The sequence below is a fragment of the Tachypleus tridentatus genome, chromosome 6, assembly GCF_004210375.1.
Source record: "Tachypleus tridentatus isolate NWPU-2018 chromosome 6, ASM421037v1, whole genome shotgun sequence".
NCBI classification, from domain to species: domain Eukaryota; kingdom Metazoa; phylum Arthropoda; class Merostomata; order Xiphosura; family Limulidae; genus Tachypleus; species Tachypleus tridentatus.
In genome coordinates this window covers 2039839-2059654 of record NC_134830.1, presented here as the reverse complement: position 1 = coordinate 2059654, position 19816 = coordinate 2039839, and the positions used below count along the sequence as shown (strand labels likewise).

General features: G+C 38.5%; 1 protein-coding gene across 1 annotated transcript in view; it reads left to right on the top strand.

Moving 5' to 3' along the window:
- Window positions 1-19435, top strand: part of LOC143251822 (sushi, von Willebrand factor type A, EGF and pentraxin domain-containing protein 1-like) — a 67992-nt gene extending 48557 nt beyond the window's left edge. The window contains exons 4-7 of the mRNA XM_076503062.1: window positions 13369-13528; window positions 14049-14276; window positions 14871-15050; window positions 18365-19435. Coding sequence (XP_076359177.1) covers window positions 13369-13528; window positions 14049-14064 — 176 coding nt within the window. The 3' untranslated portion in view covers window positions 14065-14276; window positions 14871-15050; window positions 18365-19435. The remainder of the gene's footprint in view (window positions 1-13368; window positions 13529-14048; window positions 14277-14870; window positions 15051-18364) is intronic.
- The last annotated feature ends 381 nt before the right edge of the window (window positions 19436-19816 follow it).

Genomic DNA, 19816 nt, shown 5'->3' with positions numbered 1-19816 from the left:
TTACTGTTCCTCCAAAGGCTGCAGGTTTAACAATGAACTCCTTACTGTTCCCCTTCCACTGTTCTTCAAGGCTCTGTGTTAATAATGATCTCTCCTACCTGTCTCCTTACTGTTCCCTAAGGCTCCGTGTTAACAATGAACTCTCTCACTTGTTCCCTTACTACCCTTTAAGGCTCCGTGCTTAACAATGAACTCTTTCTACTGTTCCCTTACTTTTCACCTGTGCTTAACAATGAACTCCTCACTGTTCCCCTTACTGCTCCCAAGGTCTGTGTTTAACAATGAACTCTTTCACCTGTTCCTCCTTACTGTTCCCTCCAATGTCTGCATGCTTAACAATGTGAACTCCTTCACTGTTCCCTCTTATTGTTCCCTCAAGGCTCCAGGCTTAACAATGAACCTCCAATTGTTCCTCTTATTGTTCCCTGCTCCGTGCTTAACAATGAACTCTCACTTGTTCCCCTTATCAGCTGAAGTCCCTAGTAACATGTCTGTGCTTAACAATGAACTCCTTTCACTTCAATTTCTTACTGTTCTCCTAAGTCCTGTGCTTAACAATGAACTCTCTCTCACTCGTTCCTTTTACTGTTCTCCAAAGCTCCTGTGCTTAACAATGATCTTCTCTCTATCTCCTCTTATTGTTCTCCAAGGCTCTGTGCTTAACAATGAACTTCTCACTGTTCACTCTGTTCTTACTGTTCTCCAAGGCTCCGTGCTTAACAATGAACTCTCTCTAACTGTTCCCTTTACTGTTCCTGAAGGCTCCGTACTTAACAATGAACTCTCTCTCACCTGTTCCCCTTACTTGTTCCCCAAGGCTCCGTGTTTAACAATGAACTCTTCTCACTCGTTCCTTTTATTTTTCCTTAAACCTGTGCTTAACAATGAACTTTCTCACCTGTTCCTTATTAGCGTGTACCCTCAAGACTCTGTGCTTAACAATGAACTCTCTCACTCTGTTCCCCTTACTGTTCTCCTAGGCCACAATTCTAATAATGAACTCTTCACTTACCTGTTCCCTTTTACTGTTCTCCTCAAGGCTCCGTAAGCTTAACAATGAATTTCTTTACTCTGTTCCTCCTTACTCAGTTCCTCCAGTAAGGCTCCAGTGTGTAACAATGAACTCTCTCACTCGTTCCCTCTTACTGTTCCTCAAGGCTCTGTGCTTAACAATGATCTCTTCCTATCTGTTCCCCTTACTGTTTTCCTAAGGCTCTGTGTTTAACAATGATCTTCTCACTCGTTCCCTTTACTGTTCCTCAAGCTGCTCCAGGCTAACAATGAACTCTTTTCACTCTGTTCCCTTGCTGTTTCCTCCAAGGCTCCCAGCTTAAACAATGAACTCTTTCACTTGTTCTCTTTATTGTTCTCAAGGCTCCTGTGCTTAACAATGAACTCTTTCACTTGTTCCCCTTTAATTGTTAAAGCCCCTGCTACTGTGCTTAACAATGAACTCTCTCACTCTTCTCTCTTTACTGTTTTCCTAAGGCTCCTGTGTTTAACAATGAACTCTTCTTTTCACTTGTTCCTCTTACTGTTCCTTTGCCTCCTGTTTAACAATGAACTCTCTTTCACTGTTCTTATTACTGTTCCTCAAGGCTCCGTGTTTAACAATGAACTTCTTTCACTTGTTCCTCTTTACTTCCACTAAGCCCCTCTGTGCTTAACAATGAACTCTTTTCACTGTTCCTTCATTGTTCTCCAAGTCTGTGCTTAACAATGAACTCTCTTCACCTGTTCCTCTTACTACTGTTCCCCAAACTCTGTGCTTAACAATGAACTCTCTCACTCGTTCCCTTATTGTTCCCTAAGGTTACGTGCTTTAATCAATGAACTCTCTCACTCTTAATTCCCTTTACTGTTCCTTTTGTTCCTGTGTCACTCATTAACTCTTTTCACTTGTTCCCTCTACTGTTCTCCTGTTAGCCCGTGCTTTAACAATGAACTCTTTCTCACTGTTCTTTTACTGTTCCCCAATGTCTGTGCTTAACAATGAACTCTTTCACTCCGTTCCCCTTACTGTTCCTAAAGGCTCTGTGTTTAACAATGAACTCTTTCTCACTCCTGTTCACCTTATTACTGTTCCCAAAGCCTGTGTTTAACAATGATCTCTCTCACTCTGTTCCCCTTATTGTTCCTCCTAATTCCTGTGTTAACAATGAACTCTCTCACTCTGTTTCTCTTACTGTTCCCTTAAGGTCCTGTGCTTAACAATGAACTCTTTCACTTTGTCTCTTTCTTGTTCTGTTCCCTCTAGCCTGCCTGTGCTTAACAATGAACTCCTTCACTTGTTCCCCTTACTGTTTTCCTCAAGGCTCCGTGTTTAACAATGAACTTCTCACTTGTTCCCCTTATTCTTTCCCAAGGCTCCGTGTTTAACAATGATCTCTCTCTCACTCGTTGTTTTACTGTTCCTCAAGGTTCCTGCTAATAACAATGAACTCTTTCACTCTGTTCCTCTTATTGTTCCCAAGGCTGTGCTTAACAATGAACTCTTCACTCTCACTTGTTCCCCCTTATTAGTGAACTCCCCTCCTTTCCTTGTTGTGCTTTAACAATGAACTCTCTCACTCTTCACTCCCTTACTGTTCCCTGCTGCCTGTGCTTAACAATGAACTCTTTCACTTGTTCCTTTTACTGTTTTCCCAAGGTTCGTGCTTAACAATGAACTCTCTCACTCTGTTCTTTTACTGTTCCTCAAGGCCTGTGCTTAACAATGAACTCTCTCACCTGTTCCCCTTACTGTTCCCCAAAACTCCGTGCTTAACAATGATCTCTCTCACGTGTTCCCTTATTGTTCCTCCAAACTTACGTGCTTAATAATGAACTTTTCTCTCACTCTTCCCCTTATCCTTTACTGTTCTCCTAAGACTCTGTGCTTAACAATGAACTCTCTCACTCGTTCCCCTTTACTGTTCCCTAAGGTCTGTGACTTTAACAATGAATCTCTCTCACTCTGTTCCTCTTACTGTTCTCCAGGCTGCCTGCTTAATAACAATGAATCTCTCTCACTCGTTTCCTTATTGTTCTCCAAAGCTCTGTGTTTAACAATGATCTCTCTCTCACTCTGTTCCTCTTACTGTTCTTCAGGCTTGTGCTTAACAATGATCTTCTACTCTGTTCCTCTTACTGATCCTTTAAGGCTCTGTGTTAACAATGAACTCTCTTCACTGTTTCCCTTACTGTTCCCTAAGGCTGTGCTTAACAATGAACTCTTTCACTCTGTTCCCCTTACTGTTCACTCAAGGCTCCGTGCTTAACAATGAACTATTTCACCTGTTCCACTTACTGTTCTCAAGGCTCCAGTGTTTAACAATGAACTCTTTCACCTGTTCTCCTTACTGTTCCCCAATGCTCTGTGCTTAACAATGAACTCTTTCACTGTTCCCCTTATTGTTCCCTCAAGGCTCCGTGCTTAACAATGAACTACTTCACTTGTTCCTCTTACTGTTCCCCAAGGCTGTGTGCTTTTAACAATGAACTCTCACTTGTTCCCCTTATCTGCAGAAGTCCTAAAGGCTCCGTGTTTAACAATGAACTTCTCTCACTTTTTCCCCTTACTGTTCCCCAAGGCTCCGTGCTTAACAATGAACTCTTTCACTCTGTTCCTCTTACTGTTCTCCAAGGCTCCGTGCTTAACAATGAACTCTCTCACTCTGTTCCTTTTACTGTTCCCAAGGCTCCGTGCTTAACAATGAACTCTTTCACTGTTCCCTTACTGTTCTCCAAGGCTCCTGTGCTTAACAATGAACTCTCTCACCTGTTCCCCTTACTGTTTTCCAAGGTGCCTGTGTTTAACAATGAACTCTCTCACTGTTCCTTTTACTTTTCCTCAAGGCTCCATGCTTAACAATGAACTCTTTCACTGTTCCTCTTTACTGTTCCCCAAGGCTCCGTGTTAACAATGAATCTTTCACTCGTTCCCCTTATTGTTCCCCGCTCCGTAAAGCTTAACAATGAACTCTCTCACTTGTCCCCCCCTTATTAGCGGAAGTCCCAAGGTTCCGTGTTTAACAATGAACTCTCTCACTCTGTTCCTTTATTGTTCCCTCAAGGCTCCGTGTTTAACAATGAACTCTTCTCACTGTTCCTCTTACTGTTCCCCAAGGTCTGTGCTTAACAATGAACTCTTTCACTCGTTCCCCTTACTGTTCCCCAAAACTCTGTGCTTAACAATGATCTCTCTCACTCGTTCCTCTTATTGTTCCTCCAAGGCTCCTGTGCTTAACAATGAACTCTTCTCACCTGTCTCTTTTACTGTTCCCCAAGGCTCTGTGCTTAACAATGAACTCTCTCACTTGTTCCTCTTATTGCTGTTCCTCAGGCCTGTGCTTAACAATGAACTCTCTCACTCTTCCTCCCTTACTGTTCCCCAAGGCTCCGTGCTTAACAATGAACTCTTTCACTCTGTTCCCCTTACTGTTCTCCAAGGCTCTGTGCTTAACAATGAACTCTCTCACTCTGTTCCCTTTACTGTTCCTCAAGGTCTGTGCTTAACAATGAACTCTTTCACTTGTTCCCCTTACTGTTTTCCAAGGCTCTGTGTTTAACAATGAACTCTCTCACTTGTGTTTTACTGTTCCTCAAGGCTCCAGTGTTTAACAATGAACACTTTCACTCTGTTCTCTTATTGTTCCACAAGGCTCTGTGCTTAACAATGAACTCTTTTACTCTGTTCCCCTTACTGTTCTCCAAGGCTCCGTGCTTAACAATGAACTCTTCTCACTTGTTCCTCTTACTGTTCCCCAAACCTCCGTGCTTAACAATGAACTCTCTCACTTGTTCCCCTTACTGTTCCCCAAGGTTCCTGTGCTTAACAATGAACTCTCTCACTGTTACCTCCTTACTGTTCCTATAGGCTCCGTGTTTAACAATGAACTCTTTCACTCTGTTCCCCTTACTGTTCTCCAAGGCTCTGTGCTTTAACAATGAACTCTTTCACTCGTTCCCCTTACTGTTCCCCAAGGCTCCGTGCTTAACAATGAACTCTTTTCACCTGTTCCCCTTACTGTTCCCCAAGGCTCCTGTGCTTAACAATGACTCTCTCACTGTTCACCTTACTGTTCCCCAAGGCTCCGTGCTTAACAATGAACTCTCTCTCACTCTGTTCCCCTTACTGTTCCCCAAGGCTCTGTGCTTAACAATGAACTCTCTCACTGTTTCTCTTACTGTTCCCTAAGGCTCTGTGCTTAACAATGAACTCTTTCACTCGTTCCCCTTACTGTTCCCCAAGGCTCCGTGCTTAACAATGAACTCCTTCACTCGTTCCCCTTACTGTTCCTCAAGGCTCCGTACTTAACAATGAACTCTTTCACTTGTTCCCCTTATTCTTTTCCAAGGCTCCGTGTTTAACAATGAACTCTCTCACTCGTTTTTTTTACTGTTCCTCAAGGCTCCATGCTTAACAATGAACACTTTCACTCGTTCCTCTTATTGTTCCACAAGGCTCAGTGCTTAACAATGAACTCTCTCACTTGTTCCCCTTATTAGTGGAGTCCCCAAGGTTGTGTTTAACAATGAACTCTCTCACTCTGTTCCTTACTGTTCCCCAAGGCTCCGTGCTTAACAATGAACTCTTTCACTAGTTCCCCTTACTGTTTTCCAAGGCTCCGTGCTTAACAATGATCTCTCTCACTCGTTCCCCTTACTGTTCCCCAAAACTCCGTGCTTAACAATGAACTCTTTCACTCGTTCCCCTTACTGTTCTCCAAGGCTCCGTGCTTAACAATGAACTCTCTCACTCGTTCCTCTTACTGTTCCCCAAAACTCCGTGCTTAAGAATGATCTCTCTCACTCGTTCCCCTTATTGTTCCCCAATGTTACGTGCTTAACAATGACCTCGTTCACTCGTTCCCCTTACTGTTCTCGAATGCTCCGTGCTTAACAATGATCTCTCTCATTCGTTCCCCTTACTGTTCTCCAAGGCTCTGTGCTTAACAATGAACTATTCTCACTCGTTCCTTGTTTTCCAAGGTTCCGTGCTTAACAATGTAACTCTCTCACTCTGTTCCCTTTTACTGTTCCTCAAGGCTCCATGTTAACAATGAACTCTTTCACTGTTCCTCTTACTGTTCCCCAAGTCTCCAGTGTTAACAATGTCTCTTTCACTCTGTTCCTCTATTGTTCCTCAAGCCTCCGTGCTTAACAATGAACTCTCTCACTTGTTCCCCTTATTAGTGGAAGTCCCCCAAGGTTACGTGCTTAACAATGAACTCTCTCACTCTTACCCCTTACTGTTCCCCAATGCTCCGTGCTTAACAATGAACTCTTTCACTCTGTTCCCTTACTGTTTTCCAAGGCTCCTGTGCTTAACAATGAACTCTCTCACTCTGTTCCCCTTACTGTTCCCCTTAAACTCCGTGTTTAACAATGATCTCTCTCACTCGTTCCCCTTATTGTTCCCCAAGGCTCCGTGCTTAACAATGAACTCTCTCACTCGTTCCCCTTATTGTTCTCCAATGCTCCGTGCTTAACAATGAACTCTCTCACTCGTTCCCCTTACTGTTTCCCAATGCTCCGTGCTTAACAATGAACTATTTAACTCGTTCCCCTTATTGTTCCCCAAGGCTCCGTGCTTAACAATGATCTCTCTCACTCGTTCACCTTACTGTTCCCCAAGGCTCCGTACTTAACAATGAACTCTCTCACTTGTTCCCCTTATCAGTTGAAGTCCCCTAAGGCTACGTGCTTAACAATGAACTATCTCACTCGTTCCCCTTACTGTTTTCCAAGGCTCCGTGTTTAACAATGAACTCTCTCACTCGGTTTTTTTACTGTTCCTCAAGGCTCCATGCTTAACAATGAACACTTTCACTCGTTCCTCTTATTGTTCCACAAGGCTCAGTGCTTAACAATGAACTCTTTTACTCGTTCCCCTTACTGTTCTCCAAGGCTCCGTGCTTAACAATGAACTCTTTCACTCGTTCCTCTTACTGTTCCCCAAAACTCCGTGCTTAAGAATGATCTCTCTCACTCGTTCCCCTTATTGTTCCCCAAGGTTACGTGCTTAACAATGAACTCTCTCACTCTTACCCCTTACTGTTCCTTAAGGCTCCGTGCTTAACAATTAACTCTTTCACTCGTTCCCCTTACTGTTCTCCAAGGCTCCGTGCTTAACAATGAACTCTTTCTCTCGTACCCCTTACTGTTCCCCAATGCTCTGTGCTTAACAATGAACTCTTTCACTCGTTCCCCTTATTGTTCCCAAAGGCTCCGTGCTTAACAATGATCTCTCTCTCACTCGTTCACCTTACTGTTCCCCAAGGCTCCGTGCTTAACAATGAACTCTCCCACTTGTTTCTCATACTGTTCCCCAAGGCTACGTGTTTAACAATGAACTCTTTCACTCGTTCCTCTTACTGTTCTCCAAGGCTCCGAGCTTAAGAATGATCTCTCTCACTCGTTCCCCTTACTGTTCCCCAAGGCTCCGTGCTTAACAAAGAACTCTCTCACTCGTTTCTCTTACTGTTCCCTAAGGCTCCGTGCTTAACAATGAACACTTTCACTCGTTCCCCTTACTGTTCCCCAAGGCTCCGTGCTTAACAATGAACTCCTTCACTCGTTCCTCTTATTGTTCCCCAAGCCTCCTTGCTGAACAATGAACTCTCTCACTTGTTCCCCTTATCAGCGGAAGTCCCCAAAGGCTACGTGCTTAACAATGAACTCTCTCACTCTTTCCCCTTACTGTTCCCCAAGGCTCCGTGTTTAACAATGAACTCTCTCACTCGTTCCCTTTACTGTTCCTTAAGGCTCCATGCTTAACAATGAACACTTTCACTCGTTCCTCTTACTGTTCCACAAGGCTCAGTGCTTAACAATGAACTCTTTTACTCGTTCCCCTTACTGTTCTCCAAGGCTCCGTGCTTAACAATGAACTCTCTCACTCGTTCCTCTTACTGTTCTCCAAAGCTCCGTGCTTAACAATGATCTCTCTCACTCGTTCCTCTTACTGTTCTCCAAGGCTCCGTGCTTAACAATGATCTCTCTCACTCGTTCCCCTTACTGTTCCCCAAGGCTCCGTGCTTAACAATGAACTCTCTCACTCGTTTTCCTTACTGTTCCCTATGGCTCCGTGCTTAACAATGAACTCTTTCACTCGTTCCACTTACTGTTCCCCAAGGCTCCGTTCTTAACAATGAACTCCTTCACTCGTTCCCCTTATTGTTCCCCAAGCCTCCGTGCTTAACAATGAACTTTCTCACTTGTTCCCCTTATTAGCGGAAGTCCCCAAAGGCTACGTGCTTAACAATGAACTCTCACTCTTTCCCCTTGCTGTTCCCCAAGGCTCCGTGCTTAACAATGAACTCTTTCACTCGTTCCCTTACTGTTCTCCAAGGCTCCGTGCTTAACAATGAACTATCTCACTCGTTCCCCTTGCTGTTTTCCAAGGCTCCGTGCTTAACAATGAACTCTCTCACTCGTTCCCTTTACTGGTCCTCAAGGCTCCATGCTTAACAATGAACTCTTTCACTCGATCCTCTTACTGTTCCCCAAGGCTCAGTGCTTAACAATGATCTCTTTCACTCGTTCCCCTTATTGTTCCCCAAGCCTCCGTGCTTAACAATGAACTCTCTCACTTGTTCCACTTATTAGTGAAGTCCCTCAAGGTTACGTGCTTAACAATGAACTCTCTCACTCTTACCCCTTACTGTTCCCCAAGGCTCCGTGCTTAACAATGAACTCTTTCACTCGTTCCCCTTACTGTTCTCCAAGGCTCCGTGCTTAAGAATGACTCTCTCACTCGTTCCCCTTACTGTTCCTCAAGGCTCCGTACTTAACAATGAACTCTCTCACTTGTTCCCCTTATTAGCGGAAGTCCCCCAAGGCTACGTGCTTAACAATGAACTATCTCACTCGTTCTCCTTACTGTTTCCCCAAGGCTCCGTGCTTAACAATGAACTCTCTCACTCGTTCCCCTTACTGTTCCTCAAGGCTCCGTACTTAACAATGAACTCTCTCACTTGTTCCCCTTATTTGCGGAAGTCCCCCATGGCTACGTGCTTAACAATGAACTATCTCACTCGTTCCCCTTACTGTTTTCCAAGGCTCCGTGTTTAACAATGAACTCTCTCACTCTTTCCCTTTACTGTTCCTCAAGGCTCCATGCTTAACAATGAACTTTTTCACTCGTTCCTCTTATTGTTCCCCAAGGCTCAGTGCTTAACAATGAACTCTTTTACTCGTTCCCCTTACTGTTCTCCAAGGCTCCGTGCTTAAGAATGAACTCTCCCACTTGTTTCTCATAGTGTTCCCCAAGGCTATGTGCTTAACAATGAACTCTTTCACTCGTTCTTCTTACTGTTCTCCAAGGCTCCATGCTTAACAATGAACTCTCTCTCTCTTACCCCTTACTGTTCCTTAAGGCTCCGTGCTTAACAATGAACTCTTTCACTCGTTCCCCTTACTGTTCCCCACAACTCTGTGCTTAACAATGATCTCTCTCACTCGTTCCCCTTATTGTTCCCCAAGGCTCCGTGCTTAACAAAGAACTCTTTCACTCGTTCCCCTTACTGTTCCTCAAGGCTCCGTACTTAACAATGAACTCTCTCACTTGTTCCCCTTATTAGCGGAAGTCCCCAAGGCTCCATGCTTAACAATGAACTCTTTCACTCGTTCCTCTTACTGTTCTCCAGGCCTGTGCTTAACAATGAACTCTTTCACTGTTCCCCTTATTGTTCCCCAAGGCTCCTGTGCTTAACAATGATCTCTCTCACTCGTTCACCTTACTGTTCCCCAAGGCTCCGTGCTTAACAATGAACTCTCCCACTTGTTTCTCATAATGTTCCCCAAGGCTACGTGCTTAACAATGAACTCTTTCACTCGTTCTTCTTACTGTTCTCCAAGGCTCTGTGCTTAACAATGAACTCTCTCACTCGTTCTTGTTACTGTTCCTGAAGGCTCCGTACTTAACAATGGACTCTCTCACTCGTTCCCCTTACTGTTCCCCAAAACTCCGTGCTTAACAATGATCTCTCTCATTTGTTCCCCTTATTGTTCCCCAAGGCTCCGTGCTTAACAATGAACATTTTCACTCGTTCCCCTTACTGTTCTCCAAGGCTCCGTGCTTAACAATGATCTCTCTCACTCGTTCCTATTACTGTTCTCCAAGGCTCCATGCTTAACAATGATCTCTCTCACTCGTTCCTTACTGTTCCTCAAGGCTCCGTGCTTAACAATGAAATCTCTCACTCGTTTTCCTTACTGTTCTCCAAGGCTCCGTGCTTAACAATGAACTCTGTCACTCGTTCTTCTTACTGTTCCTGAAGGCTCCGTATTTAACAATGGACTCTCTCACTCGTTCCTATTACTGTTCCTCAAAACTCCGTGCTTAACAATGATCTCTCTCACTCGTTCCCCTTATTGTTCCCCAAGGCTCTGTGCTTAACAATGAACTCTTTCACTCGTTCCCCTTACTGTTCTCCAAGGCTCCGTGCTTAACAATGAACTCTCCCACTCGTTCCCCTTACTGTTCCTCAAGCTCCGTACTTAACAATGAACTCTCTCACTTGTTCCCCTTATTAGCTGAAGTCCCCCAAGGCTCCATGCTTAACAATGATCTCTCTCACTCGTTCCCCTTACTGTTCTCCAAGGCTCCGTGGTTAACAATGAACTCTTTCACTCGTTCCCCTTACTGTTCCCCAATGCTCCTTGCTCACCCGTTTGTTATACATTCTCTTTATAAATGAGATTACTCACATTCATGCCTCACAATACCCCGGTGACACACCGGTTACAGCTGCTTGTGATGTACAGACCACCATCAACGCCATCACGCAATGGTGCGACAAATGGCGGGTAGCACTTAATCCTTACAAATCTCAAGCCATTTTATTTTATAGATGCTTTAATAAGAAAAGAACGTCCAAGGTACAAATTAAAATCCATGATACTGTGATCCCCTTCTTAAAATCTGTTAAATTTCTAGGTGTCCATTTTAATTCTAAACTTACTTGGTCAACCCATATTAACACAATTGCATCATGTATGAGTCACCGCTTCTCCTTCCTTCGAAGGATTAGCGATATGAACAAAGGATGTACCCCTTACACCATTATGTTTATATACAAAGTTACGTTAGACCCCTGGTCGAGTACAGTTGCATGCTACTCTGTAGCATGCCCGACTCTCTCACGAAAAAATTACAATATACGGCTATCAGGATTGCCTTCCGTCTACCATGATACACTTCCCATTGCTACCTTGATAAAATATACGACATACCACCTGTATGATGTGAACCGTAACTCGCTTACAGCCCAGTTTACCGATTTATCAGCTATACCATCCTTTTGGCAAACGCACATTTCACTCATTAATATACTCAGCACTATTTACTAATGTCTTTTATCTCAATTTAGTTATGATCATCTTGTCTGATTCTCTTCTTTGTTTACAGCTCAAGCACGAGCCAGGTATATGTGTAAAAACGGCTGGTTTGGGTTGAGAAACATTTTTCTGTAAAGAAACGAACAATGTTTAGACCTTCTTCGGTCATCGTCAGGTTCACAAAAAAAGAAAGAGGTAACTGACCGATAGCTGACTACATGTTTGAAGGGCGTTGTGTAATTGAGTGTAGGAATGTAGAAGGCGTGCTTAGATGTTGGATTATATTTATTAATATAGGTATAAAGGTGTTCCTTTGTATTGGTTTAATTTGGGCTTGAGTTGTTGTATAAGTAAGGCTTCTTTAATTTTGCGTTTGTTTATTTGTTTCTTTATTTAGTATTTGGGTGTCATCTATGGTTATGTTGTGTTTATTTGACTTGCAGTGTTCGAAAACGTGTGGTGACTTTTTGTGTTCTTTGAATCTGGTTTCCATTTCTCTACTTGTTTCTCCATTATAGAAGTCGTGGCAGTTATCACATTGTATTTTATAAATAATGTTGGTGTGGTGTTTGTCAGTGTAGGTTTTATACAATATAGACCTCAGTTTTGTGTCTGGTTTTTTAATAAATTTATTATTAACTGGAACGTCATATTTTGTTACTAATTTTTGCCAAATGTTGGTTATTTTTCTGCTGATGTCGGGAATATACGGTATGCAGCAGTATATGGTTTCGTGATTTTTTAAATCCTGGGAAATATTTACTTTTCTTGGTTGATTTTGCTTTTCTCTCTAGGTGTGTGCGTATAATATTTTCTACGGTTTGTGGAGGAAACTTATTGATGTTGATGAAGTATTGTTTTATTTTGTCTAATGCATCGTTAATTTTATCTGGTGAACATAGTTTTATGGCTGTGTTTATTTGGTTTCTTAGTATGTTGAGTTTTTGTTTTGTTTCATGTGCTGAGTCCCAAGGAATGTATCCCATACTGGACTATACATTTCTTAACCTCAAAATTACAAGAACCGATACACAATTTAAAACAGAAATCTAACGAAAATTCACCCATACTGGACTATTCATTCAAAATCAACCAGATCTTGTTGAAGGTTGAGAACCGCTTATTACAGTCGTTTAATAAACCCAAACGTAATTTTTTGATTTTTCTATCCTTTATGTGTGCTTCGAGTTCGAAACAAAATAAAGAAAAACATTTACAACATTTTAAAAACACCACATTTGCAAATGTCTCTGATATGACATTTATATCTCAGATACACTTAAAAAGTTTCTTGAAGGTGGAACACACAGTTCGAACCATGTGAAAGTGATCGTGTGTGCGTCTTTCACAAAGTCATGTATAACTCTTGAAAACAGGCCTAGTTCCGCGTTTCGTCACCTAACGGTATGTATTAAAGTTACACTAATAAAAGAAATCTGTTTTTCATTTATGTTTATGTAAATTACACAACATGTGTGACGGGACAGTTAACTCAGGTTTCAGCATTTTCTGCTGAATAATAAATAACAAAATAATATTAAATTATCAGAGAACTGAAACTAGAATTAACCAAGACTAGTAGATAACATAAAAAATATATAGTGTAAATAGAAGTGTGGCGCTAAGAGGTACTGTTGAATAACAATGATTTCTTTTTTTTTGTAGTATTAGGGTTAGACATGTTATGTTAATTAACAGCGAAAACGTTCTGTAGCTGTACAGTTAAACATGTGCTGTTGATTAATAGAGGAAATATTCTATAGTGTTACAGCATTCTGTGTTTTAGAAATTTAATATTTAGTGATCAGAGAACTGAAACCAAAACTGACCAAGACAAATACATTAGATAACACAAATTATAATGTAAATAGAAGTGTGGTTCTAATAGGTACTGCTGATTCACAAGGAGAATGGTGTAATGGTAACGTTACGTCCATGTTGAGTGAATTAGTGTTATATTTGTAAGACTGATTCTTTAAAATAATTATTGTTCTGTTTGAGTTGTTGGATTATATGTTTTCTAAAACCCGATTTCTTTTCCAGTGTGTCCAAAGGGAACATACAAGAGAGGCGCCGGCTCTGACCTTTGCAAATCCTGCCCGTCTAATTCTACCACACTTGAAGAAAGAAGCACAACCATTGGTGACTGTTTTTTGTATCCAAGGGTACAAGGGAAACCCGAAGACAGGGGAACCATGTGTTCGTACGTGAATGAAAACTAGTGCTCATTCATCTTCAAAATAATTATTTGATGCAAAGTTTACCAGAACGAAATATTGTTAACATTCAGAGACGTGTTCTTAATATATAAGCGTGTATATTATGTTTACAATTTGAATGCTATAGGTACGAGGAAAGATGTTAACTGCTTCCCATGCTTATTATTATTTGATTCTATGGTGATTATTAAATTATCTTGATTATATAGCTCTAAGAGTGATGTTGTATTTAAGCTATATAAATCACATTTTAAGGAATAGAATAAGGTCTTAAGTTGAGGTGCTCATTACTGAAAGTGTTGTAACGATAAATGAACAATCCTACACCTGTTATTTAGACTATTGAGAGCTCTTTAAAAAACAGGCACAGTCAGTACTTGTTTAATGAAAATGTCATAGAATATTTTTGTTTTGAACTGAAATTAAAATAAGCTAGTTCTAAATGTTCGTGAACTTGTATGTTAGTTTAAGAAGTTTGTATCCTTGCTGTTCCTCTCTATGTAGCTGTGGAATGTGTTGACTTGGCTCCTCCAGATGGCGGTGTATTGATCCCTTCCAAATGTGGAAATACGTACAATTCTACTTGTTCATTTAAATGCAAAGAGGGACACTGTCCTTTTTTTTGTAACCAAACACAAGGTGCACATAAAGAACCATGGCATATTCTGCCCTCTGAGCCTCGGAGATGCCTTGATACCAGAAGGTGGTCAGGAGAGGAGTTCCATTGTGAGAGTAAGTTATACACATAATAAAGGAAGATTTAAAGATTTCACGACAAAACAATAATTGTAAATGGCTCTCACCATTGAAACATTTATTTACAATTTTAAGTAAAATGGGACTTAATATTGTTGAAGAAACTAAGTACTACAAAACATTTATTTTGATTTATTGTGGTAAGGATCAAGTAGGATTATTTTGAGTTTCATTGTGAGAGTAGGTAAATCTAAGTTTAAATCTGTTCTGTGATGCCGATTTTTATACATGAAAAGTATATTGCAACAAAAAAGGAAGATTTATGGATTTTGTAACAATAAACTTGTGTTATTTTAGTGCTCTAAACATTACTTTCCTTATCCAATTAACTTGCATTATTTGATGTATTTCTATAAGAGTTATTTTATTGACCATTTAAGTGGGATTGTTTTGGATACTGCAATTTATATAACAAATATTCAAGTCACAATGAAACTAGTGCAGTGCTATTTAAAAAAAAATAATAATTTAGTATTTTTATTTAAGAGTTGTTTTCTTTTTAGAAGTTAGGAGAAGACCTTAGAAATGCATTTTAAAACAACATTACTTAATATAGTATATTTTATGTAGAAATACGTTGTTCTGCCTTGGGATACCCCAATAATGGAAACCACAACTGTACGGCATCGGAATTCACTTTTGGAACGACCTGTTTCTTAAGTTGTAATAAAGGTTATACTCTACAGGGCTCTAATCTGAGAACGTGTCTTATTAATGGCTCATGGACTGGAGAAGAAACGTATTGTAAAGGTAAATGTTGTCACTGTGTGCCAATACTTAGGAATATAATTAAGTTTTATTCAGTGATTTAGCAGTTTAGTTTAATTAAGCATCAAAGATAACACAATGATCAACATTAGCATGTAGCCTATTAGAGAAGGAAGGATAACACAATTATCAACATTAGCATGTAATCTATTAGAGAAGGAAGGATAACACAATGATCAACATTAAGGTGTATACTATTAAGATGGACCCTATTAGAGAAGAAAGGATAACACTAAGGTGTATACTATTAAGATGTACCCTATTAGTAAAGGAAGGATAACACAATGATCAACATTAGCATGCACCCTATTATTTAAGGAAGAATAACACAATAGTCAGTCTTAAGACTTGCCTTATTATAGAAGGATGTATAACACAATGATCAATATTAAGATGTATCCTATTACAGAAGGAAGGATAATGCAGTGATCAACATTAAGATGTACCCCATTAGAAAAGGAATGATAACACAATGATCATCGTTAAGATATACCCTATTAGAGAAGGAAAGATAACACAATGATCAACATTAGCATGTAACCTATTAGAGAAGGAAAGATAACACAATGATCAATATTAGCATGTAACTTATTAGAGAAGGACGGATAACACTATGATCAACATTAACGTGTATACTATTAAGATGGACCCTATTAGAGAAGGAAAGATAACACTATGATCAACATTAACGTGTATACTATTAAGATGGACCCTATTAGAGAAGGAAAGATAACACTATGATCAACATTAACGTGTATACTATTAAGATGGACCCTATTAGAGAAGGAAAGATAACACTATGATCAACATTAACATGTATACTATTAAGATGGACCCTATTTGAGAAGGAAAGATAACACTATGATCAACATTAACGTGTATACTATTAAGATGGACCCTATTAGAGAAGGAAAGATAACACTATGATCAACATTAACGTGTATACTATTAAGATGGACCCTATTTGAGAAGGAAAGATAACACTATGATCAACATTAACGTGTATACTATTATGATGGACCCTATTAGAGAAGGAAGGATAACACTGTGATCAACATTAACGTGTATACTATTAAGATGGACCCTATTAGAGAAGAGAATATGATCAACATTAACGTGTATACTATTAAGATGGACCCTATTAGAGAAGGAAAGATAACACTATGATCAACATTAACGTGTATACTATTAAGATGGACCCTATTAGAGAAGGAAAGATAACACTATGATCAACATTAACATGTATACTATTAAGATGGACCCTATTTGAGAAGGAAATATAACACTATGATCAACATTAACGTGTATACTATTAAGATGGACCCTATTAGAGAAGGAAAGATAACACTATGATCAACATTAACGTGTATACTATTAAGATGGACCCTATTTGAGAAGGAAAGATAACACTATGATCAACATTAACGTGTATACTATTAAGATGGACCCTATTAGAGAAGGAAGGATAACACTGTGATCAACATTAACGTGTATACTATTAAGATGGACCCTATTAGAGAAGGAAGGATAACACTGTGATCAACATTAACGTGTACACTATTAAGATGGACCCTATTAGAAAAGAGAATATGATCAACATTAACGTGTATACTATTAAGATGGACCCTATTAGAGAAGGAAAGATAACACTATGATCAACATTAAGGTGTATACTATTAAGATGTACCCTATTAGACAAGGAAGGATAACATAATGATCAACATAAGCATATACCCTGTTAGTGAAGGAAGGATAACAGAATGATCAATGTTAAGACATACCTTATTAGAAAAGGAAGAACAACACAATGTTGAACATTAAAATGTCCTCTAGTAGAGAAAGAAGGATAGCAGAACGATCAATGTTAAGATGTACCCTATTTTAGAAGGAAGGATGATACAATGAGCAACCTTAAGGTGTGTACTATTAAGATGTACCCTATTAGAAAACTAAGTATAACACAATGATCAACATTAGGATGTACCCTTGGGAGAAAGAAGTATAACATGCTGATCAATATTGAGATGCACCCAAGTAGAGAAGGAATTATAACACAAGGATAATTATTAAGATGCATCCTATTAGAGAAGAAAGTATAAGAAAATGGCCAACCTTAAGATGTATCCTCTCAGAGAAGGAACAATAACAATTTTATCAACATTAGCATGTAACTTATCAGAGAAAGAAGGATAACACAATGAAAAACATTAAGATGTATCATATCAGAGAAGGAAGGATAACACAATGATCAACATTGGGATGTACCATATTAGAGAATGAAGTAAAACAAAATGATCAACTTTAAGATGTAATGTATTAGAGAAGGAAGGATAACACAATGATCAATGATAAGATGTACCCTATTAGTAAAGGAAGTATAACACAATGATTAACATTAGCATGTACCCTATTAGAGAAGGAAGTTTATCAAAATGATCAACATTAAGACGTACTGTATTAGAGAAGGAAGTATAAGAAAATCTTCAACCTTAAGATGTACCCTATTAGAGAAGGAAGGATAAGAAAATCTTCAACATTAAGATGTATCCTTTAGATAAGGAAGGATAACATAATGATCAATGTTAAGAAAGACGCTATTTTAGAAAGAAGGATGCTACAATGATCAATGTTAAGACGTACCCTATTAGAGAAGGAAGTATAAGAAAATGATCAACCTTTAGATGTACCCTATTAGAGAAGGAAGGATAACACAATGTTGAACATTAAGACATACCCTAGTAGAAAAGGAAGGTGAACACAATGATCAACATTAAGATGTAATCTATTAGACGTGGAAGGATAACATATTGATCAATGCTAGAATATGCCTTTAAAACATGATAAATTCTATAATACTTGGACACAGATGATCTGTTAGTAAACATTATTTACATAAAAATACTCAAAACCTTATAGTAAAAGTGGTAAGAAATTAGAATATTTTTATATCTTTTTTTCATTGAATTCATGTGAAATAATTCACTTCATATCTTTTTATTGTGATGAGCTGGTAAGGAAAAGACCATAGTATGTATATTCCTTTTTCAGTATATTTTCACATACTCATGGTTACTTTTCTTTGAAGTGTTTTTGGTATAGTTGATAATTTCTTGTGACTAACAGGTGTTTATTCTTTAAATTAATATTACTTTTAACTAGTTACATCTACCCTAATTATTATGTAAGAATTTTCTAACCAACTACCTTTATGTTGGTTGCTATGTAAGAATTTTTATTTATTTCTATATCTTTTTATAGTTCAACAAAACTTCATGTATTTCACTTCTTGTTTTCAGTTGTTGAATGTCCACCATTAAAAATAAACAAATTCCTGAAAGTGAAGCCTGCTCCTTGTCACAAGCTCACCAATGCTTACCTTACAGCTTGCCAGTAAGTCTCTTTAAATCCCACAATAGGAAGAATGACTTATAAATAGTTTCTTTCACAAAAATTACTTAACTATCAGTTGTACTATATAAGAATAATACTGTTTTTAAAACATTAAAATTTGTACATTTTAATTAGCCATTTTAAATATCTTTAGTGTGTGTGTTTTTCTTATAGCAAAGCCACATCAGGCTATCTGCTGAGCCCATTGAGGGGAATTGAACCCCTGATTTTAGCGTTTTAAATCCATAGACTTACCGCTGTACTAGATAAATAAATCTTTAGTGAATAAATGATTTGTGAAAAAAAATGCGATTTAAGCTAGAAATGAAAATATTTCATAGAACACTTTTAGTTATTTGGTGTTATTGTGTTTCAAACAGTGGTAGCTTGATAGTCCTGTTGGTTTTTTGATGTGTTAATATTTAAAACACTGGGCTTATTATAAATTATCTTTTGTGGCCATGTTTCAAATGATGTCATGAAGAATTTATTAAATTAGTCCGTTTTCTTTATGACAGTTTTTAAATTTATGATTTTCCAATGATGAATAATTTTGTTTCTTAATCAAATTCGATACAGATTGTACCATAAATTTAAGAAAGTTTCAGAATTATTCATTATTATCATTTTTTTTGTTATTCTAAAATTAACTATGAGAAACAGTGGTAATATAGAACATGCATAAAGAATGTGGCTATTTGTTTCAACAATGATACGTATAAATTATTGTAAATGCAATTGACTCTACCAATACCTTCCTCTTATTAAATAAAACTAATTAAGTTTTGGTTAATTTTTCACTAAAGCTTTAAGAAAAGGAAAAGAGTCAATACAATGAGAGTTTCATTCATTCTTGAAATGTCTTTATTTAGATATATTATCTTCACTTTAACCCTTAAATGTTGTGAAATATGTTCCAGAAGCAGTTTCTAATCTTTTCCTGAATTGATTTATAATATGACACAAAAAAAGAAAAATAATAATTTTGAAATGTGATTAATGGCTTAGAATAATATGTTTCCACATGAAATAATATCAGAACAACATGGAGACTGAAATATTAGAAAGAACTATGTTTTAAAGTTCACACAAGTATTTCTTGGTCCTAATAACTTTTATATATTTATATAGAATGTTTCACTAGATTTACCTGGTATTTAATAAAAACACTCACAAAATTCCTCAGAATTTCCTTAAGGACCAATAAGGGCAGAGCACGGATAGCCCATGTGTTTAATTTTGTGTTTAATAACAAACAACAAAACAATTAATTAAAATAAAAGTTTCACCATAAACTGTTTTAAAACAAAAACAACTGAAAACCCTGTGAGGAACAACAAGAAGTTGATATTAAACAT